Source organism: Eschrichtius robustus, chromosome 15 (assembly GCF_028021215.1).
Source record: "Eschrichtius robustus isolate mEscRob2 chromosome 15, mEscRob2.pri, whole genome shotgun sequence".
NCBI lineage: Eukaryota > Metazoa > Chordata > Mammalia > Artiodactyla > Eschrichtiidae > Eschrichtius > Eschrichtius robustus.
Window position 1 is genome coordinate 27,296,831 of NC_090838.1, and position 25,088 is coordinate 27,321,918.

The 25,088-nt window shown below is 37.4% G+C and overlaps 1 protein-coding gene across 1 annotated transcript; it reads right to left on the reverse strand.

Moving 5' to 3' along the window:
* Nucleotides 1-9,470: 9,470 nt before the first annotated feature.
* FAM98A (family with sequence similarity 98 member A) lies at nucleotides 9,471-24,825 on the reverse strand. The gene is made up of 8 exons (XM_068564130.1): nucleotides 24,669-24,825; nucleotides 21,472-21,620; nucleotides 19,174-19,308; nucleotides 15,436-15,620; nucleotides 14,325-14,405; nucleotides 13,651-13,767; nucleotides 11,392-11,559; nucleotides 9,471-11,296 (listed from the first exon to the last, which is right to left on the reverse strand). Exons 1-8 carry the CDS (start codon nucleotides 24,719-24,721, stop codon nucleotides 10,616-10,618), a joined length of 1,569 nt encoding a protein of 522 aa, XP_068420231.1. The 5' UTR covers nucleotides 24,722-24,825; the 3' UTR covers nucleotides 9,471-10,615.
* Nucleotides 24,826-25,088: the final 263 nt, after the last annotated feature.

A 25,088-nucleotide genomic window follows, 5' to 3' on the forward strand; every position in this document is an offset into this window, starting at 1 on the left:
AAACAAGCAAGCTAAACTTTAAAATGCTCCCAAGAAACACAAAAGAAGATTGAAATGAATGGAAAGGTACCAAGTTCTTGGAGAGGAAGAAAACATCGTGAAGATCTCAGTTTTCTTCCAAGTGAACCTTTGAATTTCTTACTGCGAACCCCAAAAAACACAAAGAGAACTTTTTTTGCGTTAGCAAGTTGATTTAAAGTTCATAGGAAGAAAAACAAACATGAATAGCTAGGAAATATCTGAAAAAGAGCAATGAATGAATACTAATTAGCCCTGCCAGATATTAAAACATAAAGTAAAACAGTTTATTACAAGGGTATGAATCGATAGAAATAGAATAACAAGTCCAGAAATATCAATAGAAGAAGTAATATGGTAATTAAGTATGCAATAAAGTGGCCATCTCATATCATTTCAGAAAAAAATATTACTCAATAAAATAATTTGAGACAACTGGGTAGCAACCTTAACATAAACTTGGATTTATAGCTCAAAACTTACACCACATAATTTCCAAATGAAGGAAAGATTTAAATGGAAAAAATTATACCATATTATAAACTATGGAATAACTATTTTAAATTATTATCTTGGATTGGGAATGCCTTTCTAAATAGGACACAGTACCCAGAAGCCTTGAAAGAGAAGATTGATAAAACTGCTGTGTAAATAAATAAATAAATAAAAAGTCTGAGTGGCTCGTCCCACCAAAATCTAGGTCCAAAGATAAACAAAAAATATTTTAGAACGGATAAAGTCATATCACTAACAGAGCTAGTTAATATATAAAGAGCTACAAATGCATAAGACAAATTCAACATCCTTGTTTCAAATAAAACGGGCAAAGGAATTGAACAGATAATTCACACCAAAAGAAATCCAAAAGACTCATGAAACCACGTTACCCTCCTCACTAAAATGAAACGTAACTTAGAACTACTCTGTGATAACAGTTTTCACTCATCAGATTCAAAAATTTCAAATACTTCCTTCACATGAATGTGGGGAAATAGACATTCTATTCACACATCACTGCTGGCAATGTTAATTTGTGGAATCTTTTTTTTTTTTTTTTTCCATTTTTATTTATTTATTTATTTATTTATGGCTGTGTTGGGTCTTCGTTTCTGTGCGAGGGCTTTCTCTAGTTGCGGCAAGTGGGGGCCACTCCTTATCGTGGTGCGCGGGCCTCTCATTATTGCGGCCTCTCTTGTTGTGGAGCACAGGCTCCAGACGCGCAGGCTCAGTAATTGTGGCTCACGGGCCTAGTTGCTCCGTGGCATGTGGGATCTTCCCAGACCAGGGCTCGAACCCGTGTCCCCTGCATTGGCAGGCAGATTCTCAACCACTGCACCACCAGGGAAGCCCAATTTGTGGAATCTTGATTGAAGACCATTTTGGCAATATTCATCAAAATTAGAATTGTATTTTCTTTTTGACTTAGTAATTCCATGTCTGGGAATTTATCCTAAAGATAATAGTGATAAGAATACCAATGAGAGTAGTAGCAGCAACTAATACTTACAGCATTTACTGTATGTCAGGCGCTTTTCCAAGTAGCCTACATAGGGTGATTCACCGCATCTTCTCAATAACCTGAGTTCTTACTGATAAGAAACCTGAGGCACAGAGAAGTTAAGTAACAGGCTCAAGGACACACAGCTGCTGGGGTTTGAAGTCTGGTGGAGCCAGGCTTCAAACCCCCGCAGTATATCTCCAGAATCCAGGCACTTGCTTGTGACCTCTCAAGATATGCTTGGACATAAGAGAAATACAAAGTGAACTAGGCTTTTCAAAACAGTATTGTTTGGGATAGGAAACAACTGGAAATAATCCAGTATCCATTAATAAAGCCTTGGCTAAATAAATGATTACATCCACATAATGTAATACCATTCAGATGTTAAAAAAAAAAAGAAACTCTATGAATTGATATGGAAAGTTCTCCAAAATAAATATTAAATAAAAATCAAGGTGAAAAACAGTATGTATTGCACGCCATCATCTGTGTACAAATGGGGAAAAGAATGAATATAATATATTTAATCTCTTTATATGTTTAAATATCTCTGAAAGAGGACACATGAACACACACACACGTCCCCCTAACAAATTAGATGTCTGTGACAGTAGAACTGTGTGGCTGAGGGGCAAAAGTGAGGAGATTTCTTTGAATAACTCTTTTCTACATTTTGAATTTTGATCCATGTATTACCTATTCAAAAATTAAATAATAATAATAATAAAAGAATGGTATGGACCCTCCTCAGGGTCTGTGTCACAGAGGAACAAATTGTGGCAAGGGTGAACAAGGGTGACAAATGCCCCCTTGCAGCAAATTCCTAAGAACGACTACAGAAGAATGCATAGCAACACATTTAATAATCACTTAAAGAAACAGAAAAATCATAGATTTGGTTATTAGCAGAACGGAGATAAGAACAAATTTTTTCAGCTCCTAATATAGTCCTCTTTCCAGTACATCACCCATCACTCTTATTTTTCCCATAGCTAAAATGACTTCAAAGGTGGTGTTCTATATACTCCAAAGATAGTAGAGATTATATTTTCAAAAAGGGGCTGGTCTGGTGTATAACACACAGGGAGAGATCTCTCTGGTCCAGGATGATGCCTTAGTAATGAAGTATTCCTCAAAGCACACATGAAGACATTTATCAGTTAGTGGTCTTTAAGCCTTTCTGCTCACCTGCACATTTTTAAGTTTATATACAAAATGTTTTATCATAAATTTAAATGTTTGTTTTTGGTAAAATGAAATGAGTTTTGACTGTGATCAGAATGCATACCTCATGACAGGATTTGGTAAAATCGGTTCTAACTATCTTATTTAAGACATAAAGACCCCTGAATCTGAAAGAAGTCATTGATCATTTTATCCATGAGTTTTAATCCAATGTGTGTTAATAGATTGGTTCTTGTAAAATAGACTATTTATATATTTAAAAGAATTCATATAATTAACCAATACTCTTTTGGGTGTTCTGAACTCAGAGTGTCCCTAGACAGGCCAGTTTGATCCTTAAGGGAAAATAAGTAAAAAGGGATTTAAATGACTAGAATGCTTTGAATAGATTTTAAAGGAGGCCTCCTTGACCCAGTATTTTAAATGATCTCTGTGATTGGTATCCAGAAGGTTTTATACTCTGGGGCAATTCATAAGAGGAAGATGTGGGATGTATTTTGGGAGTTTTTGTTTTTATTTTTGCAAAGTGGGAAAGCTTATTTCCTCAGCTAGTTTTGAGAAAGAGTACTTGTGGAAGATGATAGAAAATGTATTCCTTTGCTAAAAGCAGTCCACTCAAGCAGCATATCCCTTGCAATGACTGTGTATTCTTGCTTATACCATTTTGGAAAAACATTATGCCAAACCACAGACATCAACCTACCTTCTTATTTTAGCTTGATTTTGATGAAAACAACTAAAAAAGATGCTCACCTGGAGGGAACATTCAAAAGAGATATAAGAAGAATTCTGTAACATGAGCCGATGAGCAATGAGTCTCCTCATCTTCAACTCACTCCCTTGGTGGTGCTGTTACAAGGCTGCTCTGTTCTACAGACACTAAATACATTGGAAAAGATTCTCATGTTAGACTAAAAAAAAAAAAAAAAAAAAACCTAAAAAGCAAAAGAATGCATAGAGGACTGTCCATCATAGATTCTGTATGTGCGGGCAGCTGGGATATTTTAGGCTGTTTTGAAGTTGTAGAAAAGAGAACTGAATGCTATGCACTTCTTTACAACATTTGTTCCAAACTTGAACCAGGAAGGGAAAAGAGATATTCTCCTTTAGGTTCTGTTTAAGTTGTTCCTGAGTATTAATTATCTCTGTATTGATAATTGCTAAATACTGAGTGCATATTACGTATCATACAATGTGGTAGGCACTTTACACAGATCATCACACTTAATCTGCACAGCTATTCTATGAAGGTGGGAATTGCTATCCAGATTTTCCCGATTGGAAGATTGTTTATGGTTTAGCTGGTTAAATAACTTGCTCAAGGGCACAGAGCTAGTGCACCAGAGTTCTGAATACAGATCACCTGCCTCCATGTGCTCTAAATGAATTGTTAGGCAAGTATTTCTTGCAATCACCCACTGCTTTTGAATTTTAATACAGGTACACATTTCCTTGCCCTAGTTTGTTACAGAGCAAGTGCCTCTAGGGGAGGCTTTCCATTACTTTTGTTTTTCCATAGTGAGCACTTCAATTAATTGATAGCAGCCCTACAAGATTTTAAACCGTTATAGGTCATCATCATTGTTAATAAGATTATAAAATAGCCCTCGCTCATCCCTTTAGGTTAGGGTTTACCTTCTACTTGTTTCATTCAATTTTTTTCATTAATTTTTTTAAAAAGATTTATCTATTTATTTATTTTTATGGCTGCATTGGGTCTTAGTTGTGGCACATGGGATCTTTGTTGAGGCATGCGGGGATCTTTCATTGTGGCGTGTGGGCTCTTTGTTGTGGCGCGTGGGCTTCTCTAGTTGTGGCGTGCAGGTTTTCTCTTCTCTAGTTGTGGCGCACAGGCTCCAGGGTGCATGGGCTCTGTAGTTGTGGTGCAGGCTCTCTAGTTGAGGTGTGCCACCTCAGTAGTAGTTGTGCTGTTCAGGTTTAGTTGCCCCGTGGCATGTGGGATCTTAGTTTCCTGACCAGGGATCGAACCCGCATCCTCTGCATTGTAAGGCGGATTCTTTACCACTGGAACACCAGGCAAGTCCCTTCATTAATTTCTGATAATTGAGAATTAGTTAGAATGAAACAAGTTTCTCTGTACTTTCACGTTAGTGTAGTTGACTTGTGATTGGTCTTCTATACCACACAACTGGTCTCTATTGACAGAGAAAGGATTCTGAAGCAGGTAAGCCTTAGGAGACATTAGAGATGGTGTTGGCTAAGGCCTAAGTAAGTGCTGGAAGCTACATATAACTATGAGTAAACCTATCTGCTCTGACGATCTGATGGCACTTTCAGACTTTTCCCTAAGAACACCCGATAAATCCTAACCATCTTGTAAATGCCTCATAAAGAATAGCATTAAGTTACAGTGAAACCTAGATAGTTTTACTTTGAATTCCTAAAGAATTCTGCAGTTGACACTTCTGGATTTTTAAGGATATTCAATCACTGTATTTTCTTGAAAACTTCCTTGGCTTTTTGTAACCTTTCAGAATACATTTCACCCAGCCAAGTTTTATATTGTTATTTTACCATGTCCTTCCCATCTCAGTGAAACTTCCAGAGCTAGTCTCAACTTACTTTCTCGCCTCTCATTCTTTCCTCAAACTCCAGAAAACTGGCTTCAGTATTTATTCTGAATGTGCTCTTGAAAAGGTCAGGAGATGTAGTGGATATTTTAAAGCCCAGGTTCGTTGAATCTCTGTAGCATCTGGAATTGTTGGTTACTGAGCTCTGGAGCCAGATAGCCTGTGTTTGATTCCAGCTCCCCTGCTTACCAGCTACATGGATGTGGGCCATCTACTCAACCATCCAGGGCTTCACTCTCCTTATGTGTGGAATGGGGGTAACAGTAGTACCACATTGCTCTTGATGAAGAACACGCCAACTGCTCTGGTTTCCTTTTACTTCTGTGACCCTTCTCCATCACCCCTTAAATGATTATTCTCCAAGATTCCTTCCTTGGTCCAATGCTCTTTTTCCCCTCTTGAGTGATCTAATACAGAATCATTATTCTATTGAATGTTCCAATGCCAAAGTCACTGGATGCTGATCATTCCCAAATCTCCCATCTCCAGGCATCTTCTTGAGTTTCAGATTGAAATCATCACCACCTCTTCCACTCTGCATATACCTTTCCCACTTATTATATTCTGATTACAATTAATGGTATTGTCATCCAGTCACACACCCACACAAAACTAGAGTCATACTAAATTTCTTATTCTCACTCTAACCAATGAAGCACTGTAATTTTACCTCCTAAATATTTCCTGAATTTGTCCTTTCTCCATCCCTATTATTATACTGTATTAGTTTAAGCTTTAAGCTTCTGTTTCCAATCTTTGCCCCCCCCCCCCGCCCCTTAAATCTACTCGCTTTTTAGCCAGTGATTTATATAGAACCCCAAACTGACCACACTACAAGCCTCAGCATACTAAGGAACATAAATTAAGTCCAAGTTACTTAGGAAAGTATGTAGTGCTCTCTATTACCTGGCTCCTGCAACCTTTCCAACTTTTCCTGCCAATTTCCACCTCATACGAGCAATTCTGAACACTGAGCTAGGCTAGTACCCTGGTATAACGTTCAGTTTTTATTATGCTATGCTACAATGACCTGTTTCTGACTCTGACACTGGTCATTTTCCAAGGCAGGGACTTTCTCACTTATATTTGTGCTTCAAATGCCCAACATAGTGCCTGGAGTAGAGCAGGCACTCAAGTGTTTACTGAACTGCAGACTTTTCTTCTTCTTGAGGAAAGTATAACAACATAATTTAACAAGTACTGGTTATTTTCATAGATTTTCCCCCAAAACTTTCCCTCAAATTCCTAGGGAACATGTTAAATTTTTTTTTTTCTATCTCTACCCTAGGCTTCTTCATTTACATTTACTGGGCAGTGAATGATTTAGTATGGAAGTTCTCACGCCAACAGTTATGTTTATGCAACGTCTTTAGCAACATAATTTTGCAGGTGACTCAAAGCACCCAAGGTGAATGAATGAGTTCAAACACTGACATGCATACCTGCTTCAATCAGTGATTTGAACCCTAGGAATACATTAACGTATGCAAATGTGGAAATGTAGCACTGAACAACACATAGCATTTCTAGTGACTATAATCATGTTAGTGACGATTGAGAGAAACAAGCAGGGGAAAAAAGTTTTACATAACATTAGATACCCAGTGACGAATTTATTTTTTAATTTAGGTAAACATAATAGTCCTTTCTGTTAAAAAAACAATTGAATCAAATATTATCCAAATTACCTAAGGGGGAGATGATTAAATAATACGCACACATTTAAAATTTATTTTCAAAAGGATATAACATAGGCAAATAAAGTATCCAAAAAGGTAGGATGGCCACAGCCTAAAAACATCTAAGTGTAAGAATGTAAGCGATTTGGGCAGTGGAAAAATTGATCCTTGCACAACAGAGGTTTGAACGGCAAAGGTCCACTTAAATGTGGATTTTTTTTCAATAAATACAGTACTACACAATCTGCAGTTGGTTGAATGCACGATGCAGAACTGTGGATACTGAGGGCCAACTATGGGACTTGAGCATCCTTGGATTTTGGTAACCACGTGGGTCCTGGAACCAACCCTCCACGGATACCAACGGACAACTGTAGGTGAATTCCCAACTGCACAGAGGGTCAGAAATCCTAACCCCCGCATTGTTCAAAGGTCAACTGTATATAGAAATGATTTTAAATGCTTTCCCTCAGCACGAATTTAACTCTATTCCAGTTGGACCTGTTGAGAAGGAAGAAATTTCTACCTCTACCCCTACTTGAAGTTCTTGTGGCTGGACTAATAATAAAATTGACATAAGACAGATTAACAGGAGAAAAAGAAATTAAGATTTTAATTTGTGCATGCTGAGGTCTCATAGAAATGGAACCTAGCCAAAGTAGGCAGCTTTTATACTTTTTAGACAAAAGAAAAAAAAAAATTGTGAGGAATTAACAGGACAAAGAAACTTAGGATTTGGGCATTTAATTAGTGAAAACTCTAAATAGAGTGTGGGCTTGGGGTAATAAATTAAAGAAGTTACAAGGTTTATACAGGCTTCTCAACCCGAATTCCCTATCTCCAGCAATAAGGGTGTCCTTCTATTTCCAGGTGCAGGGAGTGTACCTTTCACATGAGAGACTTATTTCTTGCTTTCAGTGAGAAAGAAAGGAGGGTCAGAGTGTCCCTCTTGCATTGGCCATTTCTTAAGTAACTTTAATTCAAAAATAGTCAGTATGCCGTTGTGGGGTATTTTGGGGGTGGCCTGCCCGGAGCCCCAACAGACACTAGCTCAGCTTGGATCCAGAACAAGAAATGAAAATGATAGTGGCATACCTCTGATAATTTTCATAGAGACTGACATCCTGTTCTAGTTCCTGAGAGAGGAGGAAACAAAGCACTAACAAAAGGTACTGTCTGTCTCAGTCTATCTGTTTAAGAAATAATATTTTAAGAGTCCATATGTCAAAAATTCCCTCCTAAAAATTTTGTTTCTCCAAGAAATTCCCACATTCCCTATGCCAGTAAGTCATTATTTTCCACAAGTAAAGTTATGAATGTGTATAAAATCAGCACTCTATACAAACCTAAGAACTTTATTTTAGTATAACAAAACTAACTGGTGACTTGAAATATCCTCTTTCTAGGGAACTTAATATATGTCAAAGAAAAGAAACTAAAAGACAATTCTTTTACGGGTTTATAATGTGAAAAAAAAAAAGTTCTCATTTGAAGCAGAAAACAAAGTGCATTGTGAAGAAATGTGTATTTGTTTTCTTATACATGCTAACGTATGAAAAGTAATCACATGAAAATCACATATGAAAAGTAATTCACTAACCATAAAAATAAATCAAAATTATATGTGTCAAAAGAATGAAACATATTCATTAAGTATACTGTGGAGTCTGAGGCTAGAAAACAGATTAAAGCAAATGCTAAGGTATGTGTTAAAACATTCTAAGATATCATTTTAAGATATGAAACCTTGACAATTTTATTTCTAACAGAAAACTCCTATACATACTAAACATATTTAACAGCATAAAGCAAAGAGACGAACACTTAACAACTTTCAAGACAGAACTTAAAATCTTTAATGATAAGTAAAAGTATGTTAAATTGTCTTCAAGTTTGAACATTTTAGAATGGTAAATGCCAGTCAAAAAATCTAATAAACAGGTAAAATTAACAAAATGATCAAGGCTTTTTAAAATGGTTTCAGCAATCAAAAGAATGTGCTTATCTCAACAGCAAACAGAACTATTTTTAATGGTAAGCCATGAGTTGATTCTTTAAAAAGTCCAATTTAGTAGGAAAAGGACATACTATTTCTTTTTACATACATATATTTATATTTTCAATTCACTTCATTCAAAATGTTGCTCATTCTTAGGAAGAATGGAGAAACAAATAAACAAAAAAGCCCCTAAAAGATCAGGGCCATTAATGGATCTTTGCCTAACACACTGTGCAGCAACAGCTACACCTAGGGGCCAGGGGTAAGTAGTGAAGGTTTTCCAGCTATAAAGTTATAATAAAAGGTAAATTTGGAAATAGCTATTTTTCAACTTACTTAAGGTTCTAGAGTAAGGGTTATCTTTCACTACAAATTATGTTTCAAGGAAACACTTCAGAATCTTTGGGGAACAAAGGCCTTAGTTCAGAAGCTTGAAGCAAGCGTCCTGAATAATTCAGTTTAAAAAAGTGGCTAAAATAAAACTCAAACCAGAGAGAGAACATACAAATACTTTATTGCTCACCTTTCACACAAAGCACACCTCCAGCCATTTTCTTTCACAGCTTGACAATATTTACGTGTACAAAAACCCAGCAAGAAGCGTCATGTAGATTTCAGTAAAGGTGACTGTCAAACATCAACGCAGCCAGGCTTTTGTTTTCTGCAGCAATAATAAAGGGCCTCCTGCTCTAAGCAAAAATCTGTCCTCTTACTTGGTAGTGCATTTTTTCCATTACAAAAAAAGTCTCCTGCCCAAAGCAAACTAACTTGTATTTGCTGAGCCAGTGGTATTAACTCGTGCATAAAACAAATTTCAGTTTGCTGTTTCTTCTAGCAGATTTCAAGTAAAAATAAGGTTGAAGGAGGAACTTGTTTTGAATGGATGCAGGTCAGTTTGAATTGCTATACTTAACTAAATGCCTACGTGTACTATAGGTTCACAACTTAGTTTGCTTTTATAATCTTTACGGATTTTGGCCGTGTTCAAGATTTTCAGAGTTGAGCATATGGTACAGTATTCCATCCAAAGGGTAAGGCTACTGAATGTGCTATCTGCAGAAGAGCTCATTTAATAGGAACTGACCTCGAAGTTCTATCATGAAGCAAATGTTGCATAACCTCTCAGAATAAGAAGCCAATCAGGGCAGAACTGTGCTTGGAAAATAGGCATTAGAATACTTTAAGGAAAATACATATAAATGGATTGTTAATATGAGGAAGGTTTCCTAGTTGTAAATCTAAAAAAATCTAGGAGAATCCTCATTTTTCAAAACTGCATATTGAAAACATGAAAACTACTTATTCAAGTAATTTTGTTCAGAAAAATATGCATGTTCTGACTGTGGAATTAGTCTACTGGTCAATTAAAGGCAATTTTAATTACCTTTTAAGAAATTCTTCATACAAAGGAGAGATACTGTATGTGTTTCTCAAATAAACAGCATTATGTAAGTCCATTAAAAAAAAAAAAAAAAAAACCCAAAATGAACAGTATTGTATGAAGACCTACAAATGCTTATGCCAAGCAGGAATCTGCCTGTCACCTGTGGTCTCACATTAACTCAAAATCAATGCTGGATTCAGGATTCTGAAACTAAGTCTCTATTACTTGAGCTCTAGCAAAATGTAAGGTTCTGTAGCCTCAACTAGTATAATGTCTGCCCTGTCCAAATCCAGAATGATTATACTGATAACCTCCATGCTGGAAGTGCTGTTCAAATTGTCCCCCCTGGTGATAATTCTGGCTCCCTCTTCCTCCCCAACCTCCTCCCTGGCCTGCGCGTCCACCACCTCGGCCTCCGCGACCACCTCTCCCTCCGCGACCACTGCCTCGATCACCATGATGCCCTCCATCTTGGTATCTATTGTCCTGCTGATATCCACCACCCTGGTATCCACTTCCTGTATATGTAGATGTTTGGAAGCCACCATAACCACCACCCTGGTAGCCACCACTGTGGCCACCATGATAGCCACCCGGCTGGAAACCGGAATCTCGATAACTACCATCTTGGTAGCCACCTCCCCCTCCACTCCCTCCATCTGTCCAGCCTCCCTGATGCTTATTTCCTCTTCCTCCCCCTCGGCCACCGTGGTCGTAGCCACCGCGGTCGTAGCCACCACGTCCGCCTCTCCCTCCTCCTTGTTCGTGACCTCCTCGTCCTCCATATGAGGAATGTTCATAACCACCTCTCCCTGCTCCGCGGCCTCCTGCTGGCTGCTGGGGGCCATCTTGCCTTTTCTGCCATGGTGGCATCTCCGGGGGTGGAGGTTCAATTTCATTGGGCCTACCTCCTCTGTCAGGAACCCTGCCCATCAACACCTATGGGATAAGAAAGACATTTAAAATTTTGAATTACTTTATTTTATAAACAGAAATAAATGTATCTGAAAGAAAACTAAAGGTACTCTCATCACCTTATTGATGGCACAGGCAGTCTTTTCTCTTATAGAGCCACTGCTTGTCCTTAAAATCTTTGACAAGTCTTGTCTTGCGGCCAAAAGGTGGGCAACAGAAATAGTACTTTTAGGAGATAAGACTGAGCGTTTTGGCTGGTAAACCTTCGCTAATTTTTCTGTCTGACTCTGTGAAAGAAAGTGTTCAAAGACAAATGTCAATTTTCAAGATGACATAGAAACATTGATATTAAATAAGATTTCCAAAATTTCTGATGATAATATTTACTAGGCTCCAGATGAGAGAAAAAGTTACATACTCACCATTGCTCCTATCTAGTGAAGAACTAACTTAAGAGTACAGCTGAGATAAAGCCCCTTTACCCCCGTGTCCCGAGGGAATGATGGGGGGAGGGGGATATGGGGGTAAAAGGGCTTCCCTTTAGGACTGTGGGACAAAAAGGTTCCCCATGCCATTGGTCTCAGATCAAACACCTTCATTTTATCTATTTAAATATAAGAATGGAAACCCATTTCAACAATTTTGCTTTTTTAATTTTCTCATCTGCTTACTACGAGATAAAAAAATGTTACCCGTGACTAATTTGAACTAATTATGTTAACATGATACATATTTCTTGCAAAAGTGATCCCCCATGTAATACTTTCCTCCATCATAAATAATAATTAAGAAAAAGAGTCTACTTTAACCATTTAGTAGAAGTACATTTAATGCATGTGTAACATAAGACCACAAAAGATGAATGAACAAAGGATATAAAGAGCAAGTTAGGGCTTTCCTGGTGGCGCAGTGGTTAAGAATCTGCCTGCTAATGCAGGGCACACGGGCTCGAGCCCTGGTCTGGGAAGATCCCACATGCCACAGAGCAACTAAGCCCGTGCGCCACAACTACTGAGCCTGCGCTCTAGAGCCCGCGAGCCACAACTCCTGAGCCCGCGTGCCTACAGCCCACGCTCTGCAACGAGAAGCCACCCCAATGAGAAGCCCGCGCGCTGCAACGAAGAGTAGCCCCCGCTCGCCACAACTAGAGAAAAGCCCGCGCGCAGCAACAAAGACCCAACACAGCCAAAAACAAATAAATAAATAAATAAATTTATTAAAAAACAAACAAACTAAACCCCAGAACTGTAGTGTTAATGCCTTGGGTCAATACACACCCATCAATCATTACATGCTTTTCAAGCTGAGAGTTGCAGGTTTTTGTTTTTGAAGTGTATGTATTATGCCGAGAGTAAAATGACTGTTTTTATCAAAGACAACTTAAGAAAGGACTGGTATTTCCTCAACAGTCCCAGAAGAGAATAGTTTATTCCTCATGTTACTACTGACTCACTGTGAGATCTTAGGCAAAACCTTCCATTTACCTGGCTCTCCACTTTAGTTGCAAAATAAGGGGAGTTAAGACTGATCTCTAAAACCCCTTTCCAACACTAAGATACTGTAACTCAAATATCTACCCCGTCAATTTAGCAGCTAAACAGGACTATGCTATGGTTTAAAGATTTTAGGTGAAACTAATGTATTAGGAAGATAACTGGAGAACTAAACTAAAGAAAAACATTTTCTCAGTCAATTAAAATTCAGAGAAAAATCTACTTTTAAAAATGAATGCACTATTAACGGAACATCGAATACTAACATATTTGGACCAACCTCCACATAAGTTCAAGAATTAGTTCCATTTCAGGGTTCTAAGAAGGTCAAATTAATCAATTGTGCCAATTAATTACCACTTACTGATAAAAGAGTAGATATTTAATAAATACCTGTTGAATGACCAAGACCTTTACCTGGATTATCTTATTTAAGCTGAAATAAAACAAAGTCTTACCAGATTTTCCAATTCTCTATAAATGGATCATAATATTTGGTCCTCCAAAACCAGTATTTCTAATTTAATTAATTTACTTAATCAGCAAGTTAAATTGCTAGCTTAAAGTATAGTAAACAAATAATTGTAAAATTTATTATTTTTAGTAATTTTCAGATACTCTCTCCTTTTCTCTCACAAATGGGAACTCCCAGTAGGGTTTATAACATATAGCTTTGTTGGAAAATATTAAAAAATTGAAAAATAAATGTTTTTATTATTGCTGAATGGCTGAAAGAATTGCTACTCAGTAACTCACTAAAGAAAAACTCCTATGTGTGTCTCCTATGTATCTCTTTTATAGTCTCCACTGTATCTAAACTGCGCTAGGAATGTTTAAGGATCATGTCTATAAATACTCTGCTCTTTTAAGTGATATAATGTGTACCTTAGCTCTGTCAGACCAGCCAAAAGACTGGACAGTGACATCCAAACGTTTTATTAGCAGCTTTCTCCGAACTTCATATTCATTGGCTATGGCTTGGTTAATTGCTTCTATCTTTTCCTGAAACAAAATTAAGAAGACCAGTTAGAATTTAAATCTGCTTGACCCCCTATTCCAAAAGGGCAGAAACTGTATCTGTTTTATTCACAACTGAATCCCCAGCACTCAGCACAAAATTAATTAGGTTATTTAATAAATAGAATAAGAAGTACTAATAAACTAATGAAATGATAGGCATAACAATGCTGTCTCAAAACATAATAAAGAATATGTAAAGTACAAAATTCTCATTTAGTTTTCCTATAATTCACTGTGTGAAGCTCAGCCCAGTGAAGTGTTTGGCTTGAAGGCAACCCATTTGGCAATTAGAAACATGCATCATACTGAACTTCAATTTAATCAGCTGTGTGAAATATTTACAAACATGAAAGAAGTGCTTCTAATCTTACATAAATAGAATTATTTTGGATAAATCTTAAGATTAACAAAAATGATTCTAAGGATGTCCACCTAGGAAACTACACATTAGAAAATATAACTTCAAAAACACAAACATAAGTATCCTGAGATAGGTAGATGGCTCCTTACAAAGTTTACTCAGGATGATTACTACTCACCCAGTGGGCCGGTCCCATTGGCTTCTTCAATAAAGGCTTTCCCACATGATTAGGTGGAACTTTGGCTAATGTTTCCTTTAACTGACACAAAAACATAAATGAATAAACAAATCTAAAAGTAAAACACACATCCTCCTCATCTTCCCAATTCCCATCATATCTTGCCATCAAAAGAAGATTCCTGACAGAGGCAAAGGTGGAGGATGTTTTGAAATGTACAAGACCCACACGATAAAGACACTCACTTGACCCACTCCTCACGTGTCTATGGAAGCATGAGTCCTTCACTGCACCTAGAACAGTGCCTGACAACAGTGGGCATTCAATGTGTATTTGCTGAATGAATGAATGAACACACAGAAAAATATGGACTATGGATACACTGCTGCTCCCCTGTAGAGTTCAGCCAAATTTGTGCATCATGGCGTCCATTTACCCCACAATGCAAATGTACCAATTCTTAGAGTCCAGCAGATATGCATATAGAGAATAACTCCACTATAACAAATATCATTCTCTTCTGTTCATTAATTTTTAATTAAAATTGCTTGTTCCTAATCTATTATATAAAAACTCATAACTGTTGATAACATGTGGTATAAAATAATTCTGACTTATTTTCACATACTAGATTATATTAGCAGTCAACACATCTAGTTTGCCAGTTGAAACATGTAAGACTCGAAGTGACTGGATTAAAATCCCAAACATTTACATCCTTTTCTGTCCAGTCAATGGGGAGAATGGTGGTAACATTTAATGATAAGGACCTTAAAATTAATTGCATCAAAGTTCAATGATAAAATAAGTTTTTTAAACGGATGCAAGTCCTAATTCTTTTTACATTATTTCTAGCTTATTTCAGTTTATAAATCAAAGTGCAAAGTTTCCTTTTTGAAAAAGAAACATGCTAACATGTTAAAAAAAAAAAAACAGTAAAATACCAATTTCTCTTGAAGGTATCTAGGACTTAAAACCCAAAACTTATTTAGTAACAATCACTTAATAATATGCACATTAGGTTCCCATTAAGAGAAATTAACTTGCTTCATTTCAAACAACTGTAGGACTATGCCTTTAATACACTACAATCTGGTACTAAAGGTCTTACTTTTTTTTCAATCCCGCTGAAGAATTGGAACATAGTTATATTGGCTGGAGGTTTGGACATTCCTAGAGCAATACATATGCCTTTCAACTCTTGAAAGACCTCACTACCGCCTCCTTCTTGAGCTTTTTTTGGAGGAGTATTCACACAGAGCATTCTGGCAGCTTCTAGTTCTGAGATGAGGTATGCTGAAGTAAACAAAATAAGATTTCAAAATGAGATACAGCTACAATTAATAGTCATAAGTCTGGAGTCACAACTCTATAGACCTAATGATATGTAACTTTTAAAGCTGCAAGAATGGATAAAAACAAGAAAGGAAAACAATTTTTACCTGCAAATGATGTAACATATAAACTGGTTCTGTAATTCAGTATTTAACCAATATATGTTTAAAGCCTGATTTAAAAGCAAGCAATTCTTCTTTGAAATCAAAGGATCAAGGTAGATCACATCTTAAAATGTGGATTCTTGCATTTCACTATTAAGGAACCTCCAGAACAGGGGCTGGCATCTGTTAACAAATTTGCAAAAGGTGGCAGGCGGCCAATTTTCAGCAACAGTTAAAAAGTTATATTATTATTTTTTTTTACTTCTCACAACTGATACACACCAGTGATGCAACTATCCTGTCCTCTTACCTTCCAAAACTCAGGTAGTCTGTTTAAGACCAGAGTGAAAGAACATTTTTAAGGAGTCAAAGCTTCACTTACAAGAGAAGGGGGAAACAACTAAAGTTCCAAACATTCCTTTTACATGGTCTCCAGTAGCCTAAGGTCACCCTCCAGCTGTTCACAGAAAACCCTCTTCCACCTATATTCTTCTCAATATTCCCTTTCCTCCTATGTTCCTCATTCTCACCCCCTCCCCTGGGGAAAAAAAAAAAAACCCAAAACTTTCTAATCATTTCTGGACAGAGTCCTTTCGTATCAATATCATCCCTTTGTGTGTTGATTTCAGGCAGGTATAATGAGGGCTGCAATCTGCTTCAGGTAATTCAGCTGAAGGTATAAATATTCAATCTTATTACTTCAACCTTCCCAAGGACATTTAACTTGTTATAAAAGATGTTTAATAATCATTTGGATCTCAGGATTTCAGGTTATGTGACAAAGTGAGACCCTTCTGACAATGTTAGGAAGATAGCTTTGGAAAAAGACATTTTCTGGGCTCTTAAGCCCTATTATAAGTATAAAAGAATGATCAGCTTGAATATCTCATTTCCTACACCCAAGGCTGTAATGTGAGAAGTACAGCGGTCATAATTTTGGCAGATCATTTCTGAAAAGCTGCCAAATCCTATTCTAGAATAAACACAGCTAAGTTTCTGGAAAGGTCTTCTAAATGGGTTTGATATAATCTTAACATGTTCCATATACCAAACTGTATGAGTTAAAAGATCGAAACAGTAAAACCCCAGTGTCATGAAAATAATCAACTGATTTTGCAAATAAGGTTTTATTGGGAACACTGCCACACTCTGATTCATTTACATATCATCTACGGCCGCTTACATGCTACAACAGCAAGGTTAAGTAGCTGTGACAGAGACCTTATGGCCCAGGAAGCTGAAAATACTTACTATCTGGCCATTTAAGAAAAAGTTTGCCAACCCTTGCTTTAGAAAATCATATATTATATGATTTAATAAACTGGTCTCTAAATTTGGGACAACATAGCTCAGGCATTCACAAAATTAGTTTACCAACACAATTACTGTTGAAAAACATTAACTGTAACTGATGTGTTCAAAGTACCAGGAAAGGCACTGTAGGTATTGTACATAACAAACAAAAAAGATCTCTACACTCTAGTTAGGAATAAAGAATATATGCATCAAAGATATCTGACTAATTATACCTAAGGGAAATATCCTAACAACCACAAAGGCCAATGAACAGCCACAACAGTTCTTAATCTGATACATGAGAGTTTTTCAGCCACTACAGACTATTAGAGAATAGACTATTCTATTTTACTAACAATTCTAATGTGGTTGGTTTATTTTCCCCCTCAGAATGCAATGTATTAAAAGATTCAAATCAGTAAGGTAAGGGTGCTGGAAGAAGCAAGTAAAATTATAGCATCGAGATGTGACAACTGATACTTGGAAAGATGAGAAATATTTATACAGCGCGAAAAGAGAATGAGTATATGTACATAAATGCATACTAGCATGAGAGAGAATACAAACTAGGGAATATTTTCGAAAAGGCAAAGAGCAGAAGCAAAGATAAAGAGAAGGAAGGGAGCAGTGTGTATGTATGTATGAAGAATTCGAAGAGCAGAGTAACCTTTATTTGATATAGTCATTTAGTTGAGGAGCAAATAGTTATATATTCTTGAAAAGCTTTTGAGGGGTGATACCACATTAAAATATAATTATGACCCTGAGTCCAAAATAATAATGTTCAGGACACTCGCTTAAGAAACAGGAAAGAGTTAAAGGCATTTTTATAAATATTTATATTCCAAGTGGTTTTTATAAGTATCAGTACCAAAAAGACCAAACTCTGAGCTCTTTGGAAGAATTAGCTATTCAGGGTCATTACTGAGCTTTCCACACAGCTGTTGTCTTCCTATGTAAGATAACATATTCTAAGTGCCAAATATCAGGTATTGGAAAGGAAAAGCAGTGCTACAAAGGAAGATTCAGTGAGTATACTGTGGCTGAGCCAGTTATTGAAATTATACAATTTGAAGGATAATGAATGCATGCATAAGAACTATATGCAGCAATATCAATATCTAAAGCAATATCTAACGTTATGTGTCTATCCCCTGCCCCCATACCCACCTAGTAACAACCATCTGACAAAGGGGAAATTAAGAAAGCGATTTTGGAATACCTTAGTTCCTAAGTATAATGGCTGTGAACACACTTTTTTTTTCTTTGACTGAACCTTCAAAATTGGAGTTGCATCACTTTTCAGAAGCCAAAGTTCAGTTGTAAAGACGAACATTTAAAAGATCCTCTGAATGGCGTTTGTCATAATAAGAACTATAATATTCAGTTAACCAAAGTTTCCTCTAAGCGTGTCTCAGAATGCTACAAAAATTCTGAGTTTAAGACTACTGGTGGTGTTTATTGGAGAGTTTATACAAGGCAATAAAATTTGTGAGTCTACTTATTGTTTCTCAGGGTGAAGAGAGAAACAGTAGTTAGTATATTTAAAAAACATGGAAGGAGAGAATTTTTCCTAAAAATTTACTTCCCAGAATGATCAGTAAGTACAGGAAGAATCCAAATAGTATTCCAGAAATGTTTACATTGTAATTTGACATCTTTACAAACAAAACCAAAATCCCCAAACAATTACCCAGCCACAAAGAAATATCAACAAAATACTTTAAATAATTACATTTACCATTTACTGCACCTAGAATGGTTACTGTCCTCAAATAAATTAATTAAAAAAAATCTTCACTATTCCCACAATATCTTCCTAGTTAACTTTAAAATGTGTTTCTAGTCTAGAACACTGAGGTGTGGTGATCACACACTTGCATAACCCTCCAGCACTACCTCTGGTCATGTTAGGTGAAGCACACCAGGCTGAACACCACACCAAATTCAAACCATAAAAGAGTAGCAATTACAAAATGACACTGCTACCAGCGCATGAACCCATCATTAGCTTCTTAGTTAGAAACTTAACAAAGTTTTCTTTACACCCATTTATTATCCATGGAAAACATAAATAAAAAAGAATGACTACATTCTAGTAGCCATGAACTTACTGAGCAAAAGGAGGCAGTTCTTCTGAATGAGAAGGCGCTTGGTCACATCCCCAGATGTCAGTGAAAGATATGGACAGTTCATCTCCCCTAGTAGCCCACTCACCTCAAGCTGGAATTCTTCAGCTTCACTTGGGCCTTTTAAGAATTAAAATAATCTTATTTAATAAAAATTATTGTTTTCCCCATTGGCATAGTAATTATATATAAATTGAAAATTTTAGAAGTATTCTCCTAACACAAGTTCCTGTCTCTTCTAATTCATTCTTTCTCACACCACTGCCAATGTGCTTTCTTAAACAGTTTTCATTAGGTTATTGCCTTGTTTGAGAACCTTTAATGGCTTCCTAATTTCTACCTCATCCAATCTAATTTTTTCTGTTTGCCTTTAAAGATTCTTCATAGCCTCTCTGCTTGCCCTTCCCAGTGTATTGTTAGGAGTAGTTCCTACTACATGTATATAGTAGTTATCTACAACCTCCACAAACATTCCCTCTATTTGTGCCAGGCCAGTCTCCTCACTGTCCCAGGGATAGTCAGTCTCATTTCTACTTGCGTGTCTTCACTTAAGTGACTCCTGGTGATTGATATGCCCTCTACTCTCTCCTCCTCTATCGAACCCCACCTATCCATCAAAGCCCAGTGGTCTTGCTCCTTGATGAAACCTTCCCCAGGGCCTGCTACACTCACTGATTTCCTTCCCCTGTGGACCACAAAGTGAAGTATTTAACTACTGTTCTAATCTCCAGTTGTTTCAGTTGTGCCTAAAATTCCCAGGTAGACTATATTTGAAGATGGCGAACATGATTTGTGTTTCTGTTTTCTCATAACGTGTCAAGTATAGCGCTCACTGGGTGAACCAAGGAAAAGCAATGTTCTTTCTTCTTTACTATTTTGATAGTTCTCTAACCAATATCACAAAGGGGTAAAATTTAACTAACAAACTTTGAGAGTCACTTGATTTGAGTCCATTTTCTCACCTATAAAATGGGAAGAATGTATTATCAATGTTTTGCAAGCTGTGTTCCGTGAACTTCAGTTCCAAAGAACTCCGTTACAGGCAGCCGGGGAGGAGACAGCTGTGCTCAAAATAGTCCCTCTCAACTTCAACTAAAACAGCCACACTTTTTACCTGTTTTATATTGACTTCTATAAGATGTTTTCATTTGAACAACAGGGCTCCTGGTTATAAACAGTTAACACCGTATAGGTGTTTTCAAGGGCACCTACAATCTCTGAAATGTTAGGTCAAGAGGCAGCGTGAAGAACACTGGCTCCCAAACTTGACTGCTGGGGACTGAAGCACTTACTGGTTGTGTGACCTCAGGCAATGTACTTAACCTTTGTGCTTCCTCGTTTAACGTATAAAAGAGTAATAAAAGTTGCCTGGTAGGGTTGCCCTCAGGTTTAAATGAGTTAACACTAGTAAAGTGCTTAGAATATGGCTAGTGCTCAGCAAGTGTAAGCTGCTGCTACTACTGTTACACTATACTCTCCTTAATAATTAGAATTGGATGCCACTGATGTATACACATTAAATATACTAAATATGCAAGAGTGAGCTCTTTGAAATGGGATTCTGTGGGGGGAAAAAAATGGGATTATGTGTATAGTTCTCCATAAGGGTGGATTAGCAGGTGGGCATTTTTCTTTATCTCCTGTTATGGGTTTACCTATGATAGGAGGGAACCAGGTTGTGGAGCATCAGATTCCAAGCTTTTGCCTCTTTCACAGCATCAAAACTAGTGCTAAAGCAGTTAACAAAATTGGCAAATGTAAAACAGCTCTCAACACCATAAATCTGATGGTGCTGGATCTAGTTTTGATGCATCTAGTGATACATTCCTATGACACAGAAAGCTTCTTAATAAAGTATTCTTTCTCCCTATGTATAACAGAATTGGAATGCATTTACTTTACATGCCATATGTACTGGAATTTGGTAGTCCTCAGAGAAAAACGCCCCAATTTCTAGTTCTAGCCACCAATTTAAGACCTCACAAGTTGTTACAAAGAATGAAAAGTTCATATATACTTGTCTCCATTTTTCTGTGTCTCAGTAATAGGGTCTTTTCAACTTCCACAAATTTTTAACAGCTGTATGACTACATTCCAGTTTTTCAACTTCAGAATCACCTTATCTCTAAAAACAATGGAGGAGAAAAAAGCATTTGGTTTCTTTACAAAATTTTTTTTACATTTACAAAGAACTTGAAATTTCAGCTGTAGTACTGATAATGTTCACTTGACAATACAAACTTTATTTTTACATTTTGCACCTAAAACTGAATGTTTACTTACTGTTAGTTGCTTGCACATTTTCGTCTAGTTTACAGAGCACTCTTAATTCAGACACCAACCAAGCACAGAGTTTGGTAAACTCAGGGGAACTGGCTCCAGCAGAGACTGCCTGAGACAGAGCGCCATCTTCTAACAATGGACCCTTGTAACTGGTGAGTAAGAAATTATACTTCAGAAGAATATAAAATCACATCTAATACATTACATCTTCTAACAATGGATCCTTGTAACTGGTGAGTAAGAAATTATACTTCAGAAGAATATAAAATCACATCTAATACATTACAGGTACAATGTATTTACATTTTTATTTGTATAATTAAGCAATGGTTTAACAAAGATAAATTACAATGACCAGTCTCTAAACTTACAAATATAAATAAACTAAACCATTAGAAAAAACAAGCTAATCCCCTCAAAGTATGTGAATATTGAATAGAATCACATGTACTAAATTATGTCAACCTCTGTACATTTACTGAGAGCTCTTATTGTACAAAGGTTTACTTTCTTACTTTAATTGAATTAGTATTAAAACTAGATTATAAGTGATAACTAGTTATACTATAGTTGACTATTTCAGAAATAAAACTTAGGTTATATTTTCTAGAAATTTTTCCAGAAATTAATTAGATTTGGTTTTTAATGACTTTCTTTAAAAGCAAAAGCTTTCCAATTATTCATTTATTTCCCCCTTCTATATTTAATGATATTTAATGATAGTTAAGATTAGTAAGACTTACTAGTACCAGAGAAATGTGAAGATTAATTTAATAATTGCTGGTGAGTTGATGTTTAGGTGGAATGGTGCAACTGAATCCCAATCCTTTGTAAGTGATTCAAATGTAATTTTAAAAAATTATTAAATGTTCAAACATTCATAAAAGACAATAGTAACAATGAACCTCAATCCAGAAAGTAGCTAGAATTAAAAATTTTATCATTCTCAAGGTAATTTTAAAATACATATTCTTCAGAAGGTTATTTTATCTTCTTTTAAATGTAATATTGATAAAAGCACTTATTAAATATGATACATTATATGCTTAAGATAACTCGATATTTAGAGGTATAGAGATGTTAGAGAAATGATAACAGTCAATCCTTCTAAAATATAATTATATGTTTATATATTTAATGGGACAGAAGAAATCTCACACAAAAAATGAGATTATATATAGCCTGGCATCTAGATTCAAAACCACATATTATTAGACAGTGAAATTAAAAAACTAGGCCTAGAAATTTCTCCTTGTGTTACACATTTAAACTTTATTAATATATTCTACAAGTAATTACTGAATTCCTACTGTGTACCAGGTTAAAAATAAATGGTCATTTATTTCTAATATTTCACAGTAAATCCTTGAAAAGTGCATGTCATTCAATGAAGGCTAAATTTTAATGACTGAATGCCACCAAACTAGGCAGTTATGGGTTAAAATGTATAGTCAAGTTTTCAGACTATCCATGGTTTACATAACAACCCATCTCCATGATTTATTTAACTGTAGTTATTATAGTAACAATGACTTTTATAGTACCCAAAAGAAGAAAAACATAGTTAACAGAGAATAAAAGAACAATAATGGGAAGAAATGGCATCCATCACCAATTGTTAAGGGACCTCTATCCACGCAGAATTTAAATTCTGCATTACATTTAAATACAGTTTACCTCCATCCTCCCTCTACTCCTCCTTCAAGATTAATCTTAAGTGTCACTTCTTCTAGGAAGCTTAGGACTTGTTTCCTTTCCCAGTTTTCCTTCCCCATTTCCTTTCCTTTTCCTGGCCCTCCTCCGTTCTCCTCACAGCATATTTTCACAGTGTGAACTTCTCTTCTACCTCACTCTGTACCCTTAAGTGCTCAGATCAACACTGTCAACAGAACAAGTGTTCATCAAAAATGTTTACTGAATGGTTTCATGTGTGAAACTTAGCAATTTAGTCTGAGAGGACCACCAAAAAGACACCATTTTGCTGAATGTGACTTCTACTTAGGCTCTCATCAAAGAAATAAACCGCCTAAAGTCCAGAATAGTCATGACAATTAAGAGCAAGTTCCAAAGAAAAGAACAATGATAATTCATGTTGACAAAAAAAGATGATAAGCACTACCATTTCCTTTCATAAAAATCTGCGCCAGGACAAGTTACTTAAACGGGCAGATTTTGGGAACCCAAGGTACCCTTTCCTGAAGAAGACAGGTTTCCCCCAAAGGTTTCCATGGTACGGGAAAACCTCGGGGAAGGTTTTGATAAGGGACTTGTTACTTTATAAATATGGTTACCTAAATCTGTTTTTCTTTTCTTTCTTTTTTTTTTTTTTTTGATATCGTACCTGTAGGCAAATATTTAATCATACAGTTTGTTTCTGGAACCACATTTAGCCCAAGAAATTCTAAGTTCTCAAGTTTTAACAGAGTACACTGATCTGGGTGACCCAGTGAGATAAGAATCCCTATTTCCAGCTTCTGGATGCTGATAAATTATGGTTGAGTTAACTGGCACGAGGAGAGACAAAATGCACAACAAATATGCAGGGACTTGGTGGGTGAAGATGCCCCTAAGGGTAAGGGCTAACGGTGGCTCAATGAAGGAGTGTCAGAGTCAAGGGAAACTGCCAGTGGTTCCCAGGAAGGTGGTGACAGGTTAAGTGCACAAGTGAGCTGGCGGGCGGAACGTATGCAGCGCACGGACTTGTGGCTGAGGGCAGCCTGGGCACATGCATACATGACTGGGCAAAGCAGATTTTTTTGAGAGTAGGGGGATGGGGTAGGAGTAGGGGCTCAAGACAGGAGCAGGAAGTTTGGAGAGCAAGTAGGAAAACAGAGAATCAACTTTGGCAACCTCCAGAGTGAGGGGGTAGGGCAGGAGAATGAGGCGCAAGGAGAGGAGCTCGGGGAGCGTGGTGGCGAGAACCAAAACCCAGACAATGACACGCATGACTGACAAACGCTGCGGGTAACTCGGCTGCAGGAAGCACAGGGCAGGCCTAGGGTGTCGCAGCTGGAGGGCCCCGACCCGGCAGGGCAGGCAGTGGACGTGGCATTGGGGTCCCGGAGCTACAGGGAGGCGACAGTCAGGAGCCACGGGGTGCGGCGTGGAGAGGCAGGTGTCTCTGACTGGGGCGGAGGAGGAGTTCCCGGGGCGCCAGCAGCGTGGGGTTTGGGAGACCCGTGCCCTGGCAGTCTTACCCGAGATCCTCCAACGACTCCAAGATGTCAGTCTCCATGAGGTCACACTCCATGCTACTGTGGTATTCAAATTTCCGAGTCGTCAGGCTCCCCTCTTCGCCGGTAACGCGTAAACTCGCGCATGCGCTGCCTCCCCGGAACGTCCAAATCGACAGCTGGCGCCTCAGGCCCTGCACTGCGCATGCCTGGAGCGTGCGCAAGAAACTTGGTTCCGCCTGCCGTCCGGCTCCAGCCAGCTAACGGGTGGCCCGGAGACACCGTTTGCACATGCGTATTACTGAATAGTGAAGCTAGCGGCCCAAAGAAGGGCAGGAGGACTGGCTGCGTGGCAGCTGGGCGTGGGGACTAGGCGAGTCGGGGAACGCTCTAACTTCTCCTAATTGGGTGTACGCATGTGCGAATCTTGGGGCGAGGCGGGCG

What these genes read in the sequence shown, in the direction of transcription:
- FAM98A (XM_068564130.1), bottom strand. Translation starts at nt 24,721, where the DNA reads ATGGAGTGTGACCTCATGGAGACTGACATCTTGGAGTCGTTGGAGGAT. An exon ending in AAATGTGCAAGCAACTAACA is followed by an intron (nt 19,309 to 21,471) that starts GTAAGTAAACAT and finishes AATTCTTAAAAG; the next exon opens with GCCCAAGTGAAGCTGAAGAA. An exon ending in GAACTGCCTCCTTTTGCTCA is followed by an intron (nt 15,621 to 19,173) that starts GTAAGTTCATGG and finishes TGTTTACTTCAG; the next exon opens with CATACCTCATCTCAGAACTA.